Source organism: Lucilia sericata, unplaced genomic scaffold, assembly GCF_015586225.1.
Source record: "Lucilia sericata isolate MDLA Ls3-8-SP2 unplaced genomic scaffold, ASM1558622v1 Contig000049F_arrow, whole genome shotgun sequence".
Lineage (NCBI taxonomy): Eukaryota > Metazoa > Arthropoda > Insecta > Diptera > Calliphoridae > Lucilia > Lucilia sericata.
This window is the reverse complement of record NW_023994086.1, coordinates 403,511-417,475: the sequence shown is the minus strand read 5'-3', so window position 1 is coordinate 417,475 and position 13,965 is coordinate 403,511. Positions and strand designations below refer to the sequence as shown.

Here is a 13,965-nt window from a genome sequence, read left to right as displayed (position 1 = left end):
TCACTTTGCTATTTTTGAAACGAAGAATCGTCAAAATGACGAAAAATCGTCGAATCTGGCAGCTATGCCTACACTATAGGTTTTTTTTATTCTTCTTCTTATAATGAGTTGGTTTGCTCTCAACCAGGGTGCACTTAAAAGGTGAAGTCAATTCAACAGCTGATCACTCATTTTTTTATTTGAGGTAGATACAACTGTCAAAGTACCCCATTTAGAGTTGCCACAATCCGAAAAAATATGTACATCTATCTAGGGATTCATTATATTTTTAGGACAAAAAATGAATAAATAAATTTTATATTCATTTTAATCCGTAGTAAATTTATTCGAAATACTAAAAATTGCACAAACTATTTGTCTTAAATATGCATCTATTTTATCAATTATAGGGAACTTTTTACTAATCAATTGATAGTACAAACATCCCACAATTGTAATTAAAATTATTAAAACTCGATTTTATCATAGATATCTTAATTTTTAACAACTTTCCATGGTAGTGGTTTGGTCACATTTCTATAAAGATCATTATATATTTCTTATACGACAATAGTAGAGACCTACACGGTATTATAAGTTCCCAACATTGACTGATAAAAAATAATACGTATATAATTTGTATTATTGCTACTACTTACAATTTTGTAATCTAATACTAATTTTTTGTTATTTTAATTGATAATTTATTTACTTTTTTAATAAGTAAATAATAAATAATATTCTAACCCCCTTATTCACAAACAACATTTTTATTTTATAAAAGGTTTATAAAACAAAATTTCCATACAAAATACCGTTTATAAATTAAAAATTTTGTTTGTGAATAATTTTTCAATTCATGTATAATTTGTAATAAATTTTATCTTATAATACATATTTACTTTACGTGAAGAGATTTTTGGGCATGTGGGATTGTCTTTTTGTAAGGTAAATTAAAATAAAAAACACGGTGGCAACATGTAAATTTTTTGACAGAAGTATCTACTTTTGTTGTTTTTGTAGAATTGACTTCACCTTATAAGTGCACCCTGCCCTCAACTTGAAAAACAAAATCAAATCAGTTGCTGATCAGCACTTGTCAAAGCAAGGTCTGTGCGCGACGTTTTTAAAATACACACAGAAATACAACAACAAAATTTTGAGAAAACCGAATTAATGTAGGAGAACATGAGAAACAGTTGATAGTTTTTTTATATATAGACTTTGATATGCGCTGGCTGTCAAAATCCATAATAAATATTTGACAGCTAGCATATATTTTATAGTTTGTATTGATTTTATTAGTATACTTTTATTTTGAATTGAATTCTGTTCTCTGCTGCTTTACCAACAGAAATAAAACAAGTAAGTAAGTATAGTCTGGTGTGACCGACGATATGATACCCTACACCAGTTATGAATATTAAATGTGATTTATTTTTCATATTAATTCATTGTTCCGATACATTTAAGCAATTTATGGATGAAAAACTAATTTTCTAAAAGAGTCCTTATATGGGGGCTAGAGGCAAATATGGACCAAGCCCGATCAAGTTTTGTGAATATATTTATATTTATATAATATTTATTTGTGCTGAATTTCATGGCGATATTTGTGTTTATAAGTTAATTTTGGACATTCAAGTAATTTTCTGAAGGGGACTTCGTATGGGAGCTAGGGTCAAATGAGGCCCGATCTTTATGAAATTTGGCAAGGTTATCAAAGCTTGTATAAAACTTAGTTGTGCCGCTTTTTATCGATATACAGGTATATTTAACATAATTATGAGCTCAAAAGCCCTTTTCGGGGGGTTCTGTTGTATGGGGGCTAGGTGAAATAATGGACCGATTTTATTCATTTTCAATTTCATTTCGTCCTTGGGTCAAAAGCGTGTGTGCCAAATTTCATCCAATTATCTTGCGCACAAGGTTTACACGGACAGGCAGCCAGCCGGACGGACATAGCTAAATCGACTCAGAAAACAATTTTAAGTCCATTGGTATACTTTAAGGTTGGTATAGGACGCATATACCCTCCCCACTAAAGTGGTGTAGGGTGTAATTATTTTAGTCTATGGTAGTATGTGTTTGAGCACCACTGATCTAAACATATGGTTTTTAAATATTTTTTAAGGAAATTAGGAAATAAATAAAAACTAAAGAGATATAAATGTTAACCTACCCATGGCCTTCGGATCTAGCTGGTAGGGAGGTATACCACAGTGTGCAGGTGGAGGAGTCGTCAGATGATCACCATTGTGACAGAAAAACGGCGGTAGACCAATTTTGTTTGCCTAGAAAAAATTAAAATAAAAATGTTAATAAAACATACTATTAGGTATTTTTAACTTTAAACGTAGTATAATTATTTTAATACCACCGTGTGAGTGAGAACACACTTTAATGGATGCAATAGAGTTTGTAACTTAAAATCAGTAAAAATGACAAATTATTATCAGACCTGAATGGGACTTCTTTTGTTTATTAGTGTCTAAACCATGCCGGAAATCTAACAATTAACTAAGTTATTGATCTTTTTATACCCTTCACCTTCGTGAGAAGGGTATATATAAGTTTGTCATTCCGTTTGTAATTTCCACAATATAATTTTCCGACCCCATAAAGTATATATATTCTGAATCCTTATAGATAGCGGAGTCGATTAAGCCATGTCCGTCTGTCGGCCAATGGGCCGATCGTTTGACAGTAACATTAATATATATATGTATATAACTCATTACTTAATTATTTTGACTAAATTCTGTATCTATATATATTATTATTTGGTAATAAGTATTGTGTATTTAAGTGATTTTCGGAAAGGTTCCTTGTATGGGATCTAAGACTAAATATAGACCGATCAGAAAGAGAAATTCACAATAACATTTCTAAAGATGTTATGTGATTTTCGGAAGGGGACCTTGGTCGTAGCTCCCAATTATGGACGGATCGAAAAAAATTATAGCATCTTTTCTGTGTATAAAAGCAACATTTGTGCCAAATTTTGTATATATATCATTATTTGGTAATGAGTTATATACATATACCGATAGGAAAAAAATTTACAGTAACATGTCTGTACATAAAGTCAAAGTTTATACCCAATTTTGTATGGATATCTTAATTTAGCAATGGTTAGTGGTATGTAGGTTAGTGTTCTAGTCTGGTAGACCGGAGGTGATGGTTTGGATTCCCACCACAGGCACTAGTTAAGGAGCGCACAACAGCTCCAATAGAGGCCTAGGTGTATTTCTTCGGATTGGATGTATATATGTACATCTTCCTTTCAAACTAACTAACTAACTAACTATTTAATGAATTATGTGCGTTTAAGTTATTTTCGGGAAGCGCCCTTGTATGAGAGTTATGAACCAATCGGAAAAAATCTACACTAACATTTCTTTATATAAAAGCAATATTTCTGCCAAATTGTGTATGTATATCTTAATTTAGTAATGAGTTATGTGCATTTGAGTGGTTTTCGGGAGGAAGCTATGACTAAATATGGACCCATCGTGAAAAAATTTTAAAATAACATTTCCGTATACAAAAGGAATGTGTGTGCCAAATCTTGAATGGATATCATTATTTGATAATGAGTGCATTTAAATGATTTTCTGAAGGGGACCTTGTATGGGAACTATGACCAATTATGAACCGATCTTTTGTCTTTCTATGAATTCTATTGACATAATTTTTTAATTTCATTTGTAAAATTTTGTGAAGATATCAGCATTCTAACGGAAGTTATTAACAATAAACTCATTTTCCGGGAATAGGTACTTTTGTATCCGCCAATTTTCATCAGCAATAAAAATCTATGTGTGATGATTTTCATGGAGTTATATTGCACAGTTTTTATTAAAATTACATTAGAATATGTAAAAAAAGCTTAATTTCTTAGGAGTTTTTTCAAATTTTGATTCATAACATTTTCCGATGTGAACCGATTTTGCTCAATTTCAATACCAAACTGCCTTGGAAAATAATAAATATTTTGGGTGAATTTCGTTAATTTTTGTTGCTTCGTGTTAATATGAGAATGTTTTATACAGACAGACGGACGGACGGACATAGCTAGATCGACTCAGAATGGGTCTCAGATGAATATTTTTGGGTGTTACACACGGAATGACAATATTTATTTTTGTTATCATGATGGTAATGGAGGGTATAAAAATCGAAAAAGAAAAAGTAAGAGAGAAAAAGCTCTGAAATATGTCAAAGAAAATATAAAAGTTACATTACTTTCAACATAAACGCCATAAGAAAAAAAAAAGAAAATACCAAGAAAGAAGATAAAATTTTTTTAGAACTTTTATAATTTGTTCTTAAAAGTAAAAAACTAAACTAATGTGCCTTTAGAATGGAATTTTATGAAATCGCTTAAAATTAAAAGAATCATATATTTCTTTATAGAATATAGTCAAAAGTAAATAAAATTTGATTTCGTAAAAACTAAATATTACGTAGATCATGTTCTAATGATACAAAAATGTCGAAATCTTAAGAAAAATACAATATTTGTTTTTCCAGGTTATTATGTATTGAAAAGTTATATAAATTTCCCGGGAATGAAAAACTTTTTTATCAATTCCCGGGAATGAAATAAGTCTGGGAAATTAGAAACTCTAGTTCAGATGTACAAATATACCATATAATTTCTAATTATTATTAAAAGTATCCGAATAACGGATATTTTGCGACAAAATAAACAACACTATTGCACATTTTCTTATTTTTACTTATTTTCCTTGTAATTTATGATAAATTTTAGAAGATAATGATAAATTTCTTTGGTATTTGACTAATTTTAACGCCGGCGAACATATTTTGCATTAGTATAACACTTATCAATATAATTTACACAATTTATTACATTATGGCATTATATTTAATCAACAAACTATGAAAATTATTTTATTTTAAAAGAAACCATAATTAGTTTTCGCTATCAACCTAAAATTACCGAAAAAAGCTTTACCTGAGAAAAAATTGTTAAAAATCAACTTATTGTTGGCTTAAAGAAGGGTCTTTCCTGCAATAAAATTCTTATATTTGTCAATGGCTTATTGAATATTCGCAAAAAGTAATATTAAAATATCATTCGAATATTCGATTAATCTAAATTTAAAATTTTTTATTCGTTCAAAGAAAAACATATTTTTTCCTCGATTAATACATATGTAAGCGATTATAAAGACAATGTACAGTATCTAAGAATTTGAGAAAAAACTACTTTCTCAAAATTGCTATTTGACCCTTCAGCACTTGTTTCATTATCTCTATAATCAAATGTTATTTTCCAAACCATTTGACTCCCAATTAATAGTCAAATAAATCAATTTTTTTTAAAGATCACTTGCATTGTACATATGAAAAACATAAAGTAGACAATTTATTTTTAACAACTTCCCAGGAATCCTGTCACAAAACCTACGGTCACACAATCAAACACACATAATTATATCTTCCCTGCCAGCAACTCAACTAACATTAAATGCACTTTTTCATCAACTAGTAATGGTTGGTTCTTGGCTTATTTTTAATGGAGCGAACTGACTATTTTAACATGACGATGTCCCACGCAATAGTCATACATGACTTTTCAACTTACTTAAAGTTCATTATAATTAACTTAAAGTTAACTCTTTATTAACTAACTTAAAGTTAGTTGCGAAAAGTCAACTAATAGTTTTCGTTTGTATTACCTACTGTATTAATTAATTACATTTTAATTAAACACATGTAAGATTAAATACATATATTTAAAATTTATTTAACTTTAGTTATCTAAATTACACTTCGCCTTAATAAAAGATTCTATAAAATCTTTTTTTCTTTTTTGATAATTTTGCAAAACATGTTAAAAACAAAGAAATCTGAATGAAAACTAGTTCTTGAAGCTATTTATCAAGTTCATTAGATCAACTAAGTAGTTGAAAACACTGTGGAAGTAGTAGTAAGATTTGTGAAGTTCATGTAATGTGATCTGCTTTTTCAAGTCATTATAGTAGTTCGTTAAAATTAATAGATATTAGTTTTCTGCAGAGGAACTAATTATAACACCGGTATCCATAAAATTATGAATGATTTGTTAATTATTTCCATGATTCCCATTGATACAAACCTAAAATAAATTTAAAAATGTTATGTGTAATGTTAGCTATTAATGTATTATATTTACAGTATCAATCAACAGAATTTAGAATTTAAAGACCGGGTTTTGAAATATTTAACCTTTTATAATTTATTTTTTCAATTTACTGACTCTAATTTCACAATGAATACAAGAATATGACAAAAATGTAAAAAATTCCAAATAATAAAGAAATATGAGAAAACATGTCGAAACAAAATGCTCTTCAGATAATTTTGGGGAACTTTTGTATTATATGATAGTTAGCTTGTAGCTAGTCTATAAAAGTCGATGTCTGCATTACATTGTAGTTCTTTTATAGTGGGTCTACTAAATTAACAAATAAAATTCATAATAAAGCGCCTTGGCGACACATCAAATTGTTTGACTCAAACGGTAAGTTTTTTGATTGTGTTAGTAAAAAAACTCACACCGCATATATACATGAATATAAACTGAATCATACATAAGGAGGGGTTCCGAAGAGTGAACATTTTTTGCTTACTGGTTAAATAAAGTTTGTTTTTGTAATATATTTTTTGTAGTCTTCAGTTTGCGTAATACATAACTTGTAGAATGATCAAAACCTCATTTTACGCGTATTTTTTTATTTCAATAAAATATCCTCCCAGAAGAAACAAACATCTGTAATCGAAAAGGAGGTTCGATTTAAAAATAAATATGTATGCATCTTTTTTGTAATTATTCATTGCTATGAATAGCTCATAACATTTTAATATTAAATATTGTTAAACTTTTTGTAATTATTTAAAATATTTTTCTCTGAGTGTAAAATTAATCTAAATAATATTAATTATTAATTAATTATTTCATCGTTATGTAATGTAAGGTAATGCAATTAATCGAATATGTCAACACAGGTAATTAAATACACAAACTTATACAAATATTTTTACTGCATAACAACTGCAAAAACAACAACAATAAAACAAATATTAACACCAGAAGCCCTACAACTGCAGAAAAGTTCTTTTTTATGACAATAAAACTCTCTGCTTTTTTATTTTTACTGTTTTCCAACCAACCATACATTCATCCATTCAAGCAACCCATTAACCCACCCAAACTCTACTTTATACATTATAGGATATACACAGACATACACAGATTACCAGATGGCGCCTTCACTGCTAGTGGGAAAAAGAAAGCATTAATGGTAGAAAAGTTAGAGTTTAGTGAACTTAGTCGTATTAATGTGTGTGTAAAATCTTTAGATTTGTATACATGTTAACAACACATCCCTCAGTGCGAGTGGCAACGAATGAAAAAAACTCGCTCAGTGGCAGCAAACATTATATTTTATGCAAACATTATATTTTAGTATTTTGTAAAAGGCCAAACTCAAACCCAGATAAAATCCTTGGAAGATATCGTAATTAATATCGTATTAAAAATTTGTATAGTTCCGTATTGGAAAAATAAAGTTTTAAATGTTCTCCTCAATGGACTATGGTTCAGACGACCACTTTCTATTACTATTACTATTTCTATTACTATTTGTTTTGATGTCGCATTTTAACAAACTTTTCAATGCAGCATTGTAGGTCATACTTCGGATCTACAGAAAATTTACTTTGTTTTTGTTTCCATTAACATTAAATTAGTCTTTAATTACAAGCAACTAAAGTTGCTTTTTTCATTAAAAAAATAAAATAGCACTTTATCGATGTTGTAGCGTTGTATGTCAGCAGCTGCTACAATAGTCATAACAATGTTGTTGGTATTTTCTATGCAAAAGCTCTATACAACTCCTACGACAATTTTTCATATGTTTTTCGAATATTGTAAGAAAGTTTAGTGTTGCCAATTGTTTATTTCAACATATAAACAAAAAATTCAAACGATTTTAGCATAAACAAGTAAAAGGGCTATATTCGGCTTTGCCGAATCTTATATACCCTTCACCATAGTGTATTTAATAAATATGAATTTCATAAAATTTAAATTTATTTCATTTTCCGGACGATATCATTATTATAGCAATAGCAAAACAAAATGAACAACAACAACGCTAAACGAAATAACCACACAAAAAACAAAATACACAAGGCAGTAAAACCAACAGCATCCAAACATACAAAACGAAATACTAAAAAAAAACAAAAACAAAATACACAACGCAATGAAACAGACATCCAAACATACGAAACTGAATGCACCAAGAAACAAAAACAATTTACACAAGGCAATGAAACACACAGGCATCCAAACATAAGAAACGAAACACTCAAAAAAAACAAAATACACAACGCAATGAAACCAACAGACATCCAAACATACGAAACTAAATACACCAAGAAACAAAAACAATATACTCAAGGCAATGAAACACACAGCCATCCAAACATATGAAACGAAATACTCATTGAATAAGCAGTGTTGTTGTTTTTTTTTTTAAATCAAAGCATGGAAAAATTTGCCTTTTTTATGAAATTTTCAGAGGTTGTCTCGGATTTTTGCTTATATCTCCGGTATTTATGGACCGATTTTGCTGATTTTAAATAGCGATCTTCTCGAAAGCATGTCTAACAGAATTATTGAAGATTCGGATCTCGCCGATATCTGGGGCCCTCTAAAAACGGATTTCAACAAACACACAGACGGACATAGCTTAATCAACTCCGCTACCTATAAGGATCCAGAATATATATACTTTATGGGGTCGGAAAATTATATTATAGAAATTACAAACGGAATGACAAACTTATATATACCCTTCTCACGAAGGTGAAGGGTATAAAAACGATAAAGTGGTAACACTGAAATCAAAAACAAACAGCAGTTTACCACAACAAAAAAACTAAAATTTTATTAAAAACATTTTATTTATTAGTTTAAAATGTGGAATAAAGAAAATAAAAGAATTGAAAATTCAAAGAAATTTATTTGGTTTATTTCGCATGTTTAATTAATTTAATATTTTTTGATATTTTTATCTTTTGACATTGTTATGTATATTTGTTTTGATTGTTTTTTTTTTTTTTTCATTGAGAACATAAACTTATGACTTGCTGCAAAGATCTGTTTACAATCACTGTTACTACACTTTAGTAAGTACAATATACAACTTGATTGTGAATTGAGCTTATTTACTAGAAATTTTTCGTAATTCAAAATCAAAAAAAAAAAAAACTTTCACATCGTAAGTAATATATATTTTTGAATATAGATAAAACTGCCAAAAAGACATTATTGTAAGTACTTAAATGAAAGAAATTTTGAAATGTATAGAATCAATTTGATTCATGGATTTGTGCCATGAAGAATGAATATGAGCACCAGATAAACGATCACTTGTTAAGGTGAAAATCATATTGACAAGTGATAGGGTTCGTATGAGGAATAAAAAATTGTGTTTATTTATTAAGTATTAAAATAACTTTTTAGACAAATTAAACGATTTCGTCATTAATTATCAGGGAAACCAAAATATGAAAATGCATGTTTTTTATGGTGCGTCGTATGGACTATTGGATAAGATATTTATGCGTTTCCGAACAATTTATGAATTTTGATATCAATTTGTTATCTCATATTTTTGCAAATTTTACCCATAAGAGCATATTTTTGCATAATTGGATTTAATTACCATATTTTCGAGTTTTTTGTTTTTCTATGGAGCTTATTACTTCATTTCATGTAACATGGAATTCTTTTAAACTAGTTTTTCAAACTAAGAATCCAAAAGAAATCTTATAGGATAATATTTCAGTGCATTACCCAATATAAAAAAATCGTTTAAACTTTTATTTTTAGAGCATATTTTATAAATTTTATGAGCAAAAAAAAAAAACAAATTTAAAATATAATTTGTTAATTTACATATTTATCTATTTTCTTCAAATTTACTATATATTAATGCATAATTATATACATATGTATGTTATTTATATTATATATATCTTTTTTCATTATTGATTATATGAGTAGGAAAATAAATGAATTTATGAATAAAACATATTTGATTTGTATAAAAAATTTATTTTACAATGCAAATTTATTGCTTAACAACTCAACTCAATTCAACTTGTACATAACCAGCATTTGAATTAATTACTCGGTTTAATGAGATTGTTGTCGTTTGTTACTTATTATCGATTGGTGGTCGCAATAATGTATATATATATAAAAAATGGCAAAATTACTAGCAGGTCTATCACTCACACCTATTGTTATTATTATTAAAATTTGCATATTTTAATAAAAAATTATTTGTTTGTAATAAAAATAGAAAACTGGGTAAAAATGTCGCCTATTAAACCCCTTTAGATGACTTAAATTATAATTAAAACACACATTTTTGAACCCCGAACAATGATGTTTAATTAGTTTTCTACCAATGATTTAAAAAATCACACTGCTATAAACAAAATAGTTCAAATCACATCAAATGACTCTAAAATTGACACTGAAAACTATCTTATTGTACAAAATTCACGTTTAAATTATGTATTACTTTTTATTTTGATATATTAATACATACATATGTATATCCTTGAAGGTTGATAAGAAATCCTCACTAAGAATATATAGTAGGTGGGAAACAGCCCAATCGGATATCAGAAACCCCTGACGGAAATCGAATCAAAATTTTTCAAAAAATCTAATCTAGAAGATAAGATTTGGTCGATGTATGTATGTATACATCAGACGGATGGACGGATATTTCGAAATTAACTCAATATTTATTATAAGAATCAAATCACAAATCAAAACTGTATTAGACTCCCCGAAGACATCATTTAGGTTCCTAGTCCTTATGGAGGGGATGGGAATGATAAGGCAAATGAGTTCGCAAACTGGGAAACTGAACTGAAAAATATAAAGTGACATTCTGAATAATTTCGTAAACTATGTGTTCAAAAAAAATCGTATCAAAAATTTAACATTTTAGCAAATATGTATTGAATAAATTCATATATGTATGTAAACCCAAACTTGTTATCAAAGGTTTGTTGGGTGTATCAAGGTATGAATATTCAAATGGACGTACAAAATACATACATACATATATTGAGACTTTTAGCTAGAGTTTTATCTACAAGTAGAACAAAATGGCATAACATTATAAATATACATATACAAATATGTATGTAAACACAAACATTTAATATATACATATATTTTTATAAAAAAATAATAAACAAACGGGCCTTTGATCTTGCCGACGTTTAGCACAAATGAAAGAAGCCGACAGTCGCATATAACAACACAACTACCACCACCAACAACACCACTACTACTTGAACAAGAACAGCAATAATAATAGTAGTAGTACTAACAGCAAAACATCAATAGCAGGCAGCACCATCTAACGAGCGAACGAACGACAACACTGCCTTGAAATAGCATATATGAATACATATATACAACGTATTTACATATATATGTATGTATGTATGTATGTATGTATCTATGTATGTTTGTATGTATGTATGTATGTGTGTATGTATATAAAATGTAGCGTAGTGGGGGAGAAGAATTTGTAATTTTGTTTATTGAGTGAGAATAATCATTGCCTGAAACTCACGTCTGAATGTTGCCAGTTCACTTGTTTCAGTTGTCCCCATAAAATAATGCCAAAATCCCCTTTCTTGCAGACAACCGTTAAATACAAGTGAGCAGTAAGAAAATCATACATTTCATAGAATGAGAGATTGAAAACTTACATGTAATGTAAACAAACGCAAGTAACACACACGAAAACACATATATTTTCTACTTCGATTTAAAAACAAAAAAATTGTTTGTGTACCTATTTGTTTTTGCTGCACAAGACTTGAACAACAATTTGAAAATCAAATTGAACTCTGGAGCACTTTCAGAAAAAAATTTTCTGAAATATAATATAAAAAATACTAAAATACTGTCTTTTTGAATTAAGAACTAGTTAAATCAGTATTTAAGTGTTTCGATATAAAATATTCTACTATACATCAAATCTAGTCGATTACAATTAGGAATTCCCAAACAACACTTTATGGTTTCATTCTATTTTACATCAAATATGTCAGTTTAACTAAAATGTTAATACAATTTATCTTAAACGGTTTGTACGTTGTTGTTTACATTATTTTGCAATGTTTTGATAGCGTACATAAGCTTCGATAAATTAAAATAAAATTCAATCTAGATTGAATTTTGAAAAACGGGGAAAAAACGCTTCGATTTAATTTCAACGAATTATATCAAATTCATCTGTGTTAAAATGTGAAAAAACTGAAAATGTTCTGAAAAATTTGAAAATTTCGATTTCTTTTGATATTAAACGAAAATTTAATGATATGCTATTGAAAGCGTCTACCAAGGTCCTTTCTTATGGTACCAAAATTGTATATCTTTCCTTTGAAAGAAATATGAAAAAATCATAAAAAGCTCAAAAGAGGACCTTTTTATCCCTTGATCGAGCTTACCAAATATTGACGCCAGGGCAAAAATTTTGAGTAACGGTATCTAAGAATTAATTAAACTTTACTTTTAGCTAGGAACATTGATAACTTTTTGTTCTTTCATACAAACTTGACAGCCATAATGTACATACATAAATGTATAGAAGTTTTAGTTTGGATTACTTCTTGAAAATTTTTAAGATAACTTTAAAAGTAAAGAAGTACTTTTTCCAATAAAGTCTAATTTTTTAATTTTATACCTATATGTACACATAAATAGAAATTAAATAAGTGCATAAATATTTGAGTCTGTAATTGTCAAGTAAGACAAAGATGGGGCAAAAACTATACATAATTTCAAAAGGGAATAACCTCAAGTACGCTTTCTTCTAGACATTAAATTATGTAAATGTTCTTACTTTTTCCGAAATTCATTCGTTGATAGTTTGTATGAATTTAAGTCATAAAATCCCGTTAAAACGCTTTAAAAACAATGCAGTGAAAAATGTTTTGGGGTTTGAATACACCCCACACACACAGTGTTATTTTATAAAAACATAAATATATTTTGGGTCTTTGTAAAATTCCCTTCATCTGTCTTTGTAATATGTATATGGGGGGAAGATAAATTTTTTACCATTTTTTTGTACATGAAAATTTATACCGAGGTTGTCAAACTGAATGTGAAATAAAACTCCCTCTTAACTGAATCTGAATTTTTCTACAAGAAACAAATTTCAAAGCTGATAGTAAGCTGACCACGTCCTCTTTTATAGAGGACAATCATCTATTTTAACTGGCTGTCACTTTATGTCTTCTAGCTGTCATCTATTTCCATAATATGTCATCTTTTGTCATCTTAATTTTCAAAACCTTGATCAATATTTATTTTTGCAAATTTATTAATTCATAAAAGTCAAATTGCTTAAAATACCATCCTTAAACGATTGACAAATATACGATTTTTATTGTAAACTAACCCTACTTTAAGCCAACAATAAGTTGATTTTTAATTTTTTTTCTCAGATCTCAAATGATGGCCAAAATCATTTTATTTTCCTTTTTCATAATGCATACATATTAGGGTTATGACTTATTTTGGGCGGCAAAATACCATAGCACTGCCTTATAGCCAATAATATAATGCTATTTTTTAAGTCATTTCGGTCAAAAAACTTTCCGTACCGAAAGCAATTTCTACAATGCTTTCGTTCGTTATTTTTCAAAAATTATTTTAATAATTTTCATATAAAAGTATACTATTTTCTATAACATGCATTATTCTCTCGATTTGTTAAAATTTCCATAACAAGGATTTAAAGAACAACATATAATACAAATGCAAAAAGTTTGGCAAAAAAAATTATTTTTCTCATATGAAAAAGAAAATTTATGCAAAACTTCATCGCCTTTGGTGCGGCAACTTTTTTCACGATC

At 28.3% G+C, this 13,965-nt stretch overlaps 1 protein-coding gene across 9 annotated transcripts in view; it reads right to left on the bottom strand.

The window, feature by feature from the left end:
* LOC119615953 (protein pangolin, isoforms A/H/I/S) overlaps nucleotides 1–13,965 on the bottom strand; it is a 141,978-nt gene that overhangs the window by 72,226 nt on the left and 55,787 nt on the right. For all 9 annotated transcript variants that reach the window (XM_037972011.1, XM_037972004.1, XM_037972009.1 and 6 more), the window contains one exon: nucleotides 2,162–2,273. In XM_037972011.1, coding sequence (XP_037827939.1) covers nucleotides 2,162–2,273 — 112 coding nt within the window. The remainder of the gene's footprint in view (nucleotides 1–2,161; nucleotides 2,274–13,965) is intronic.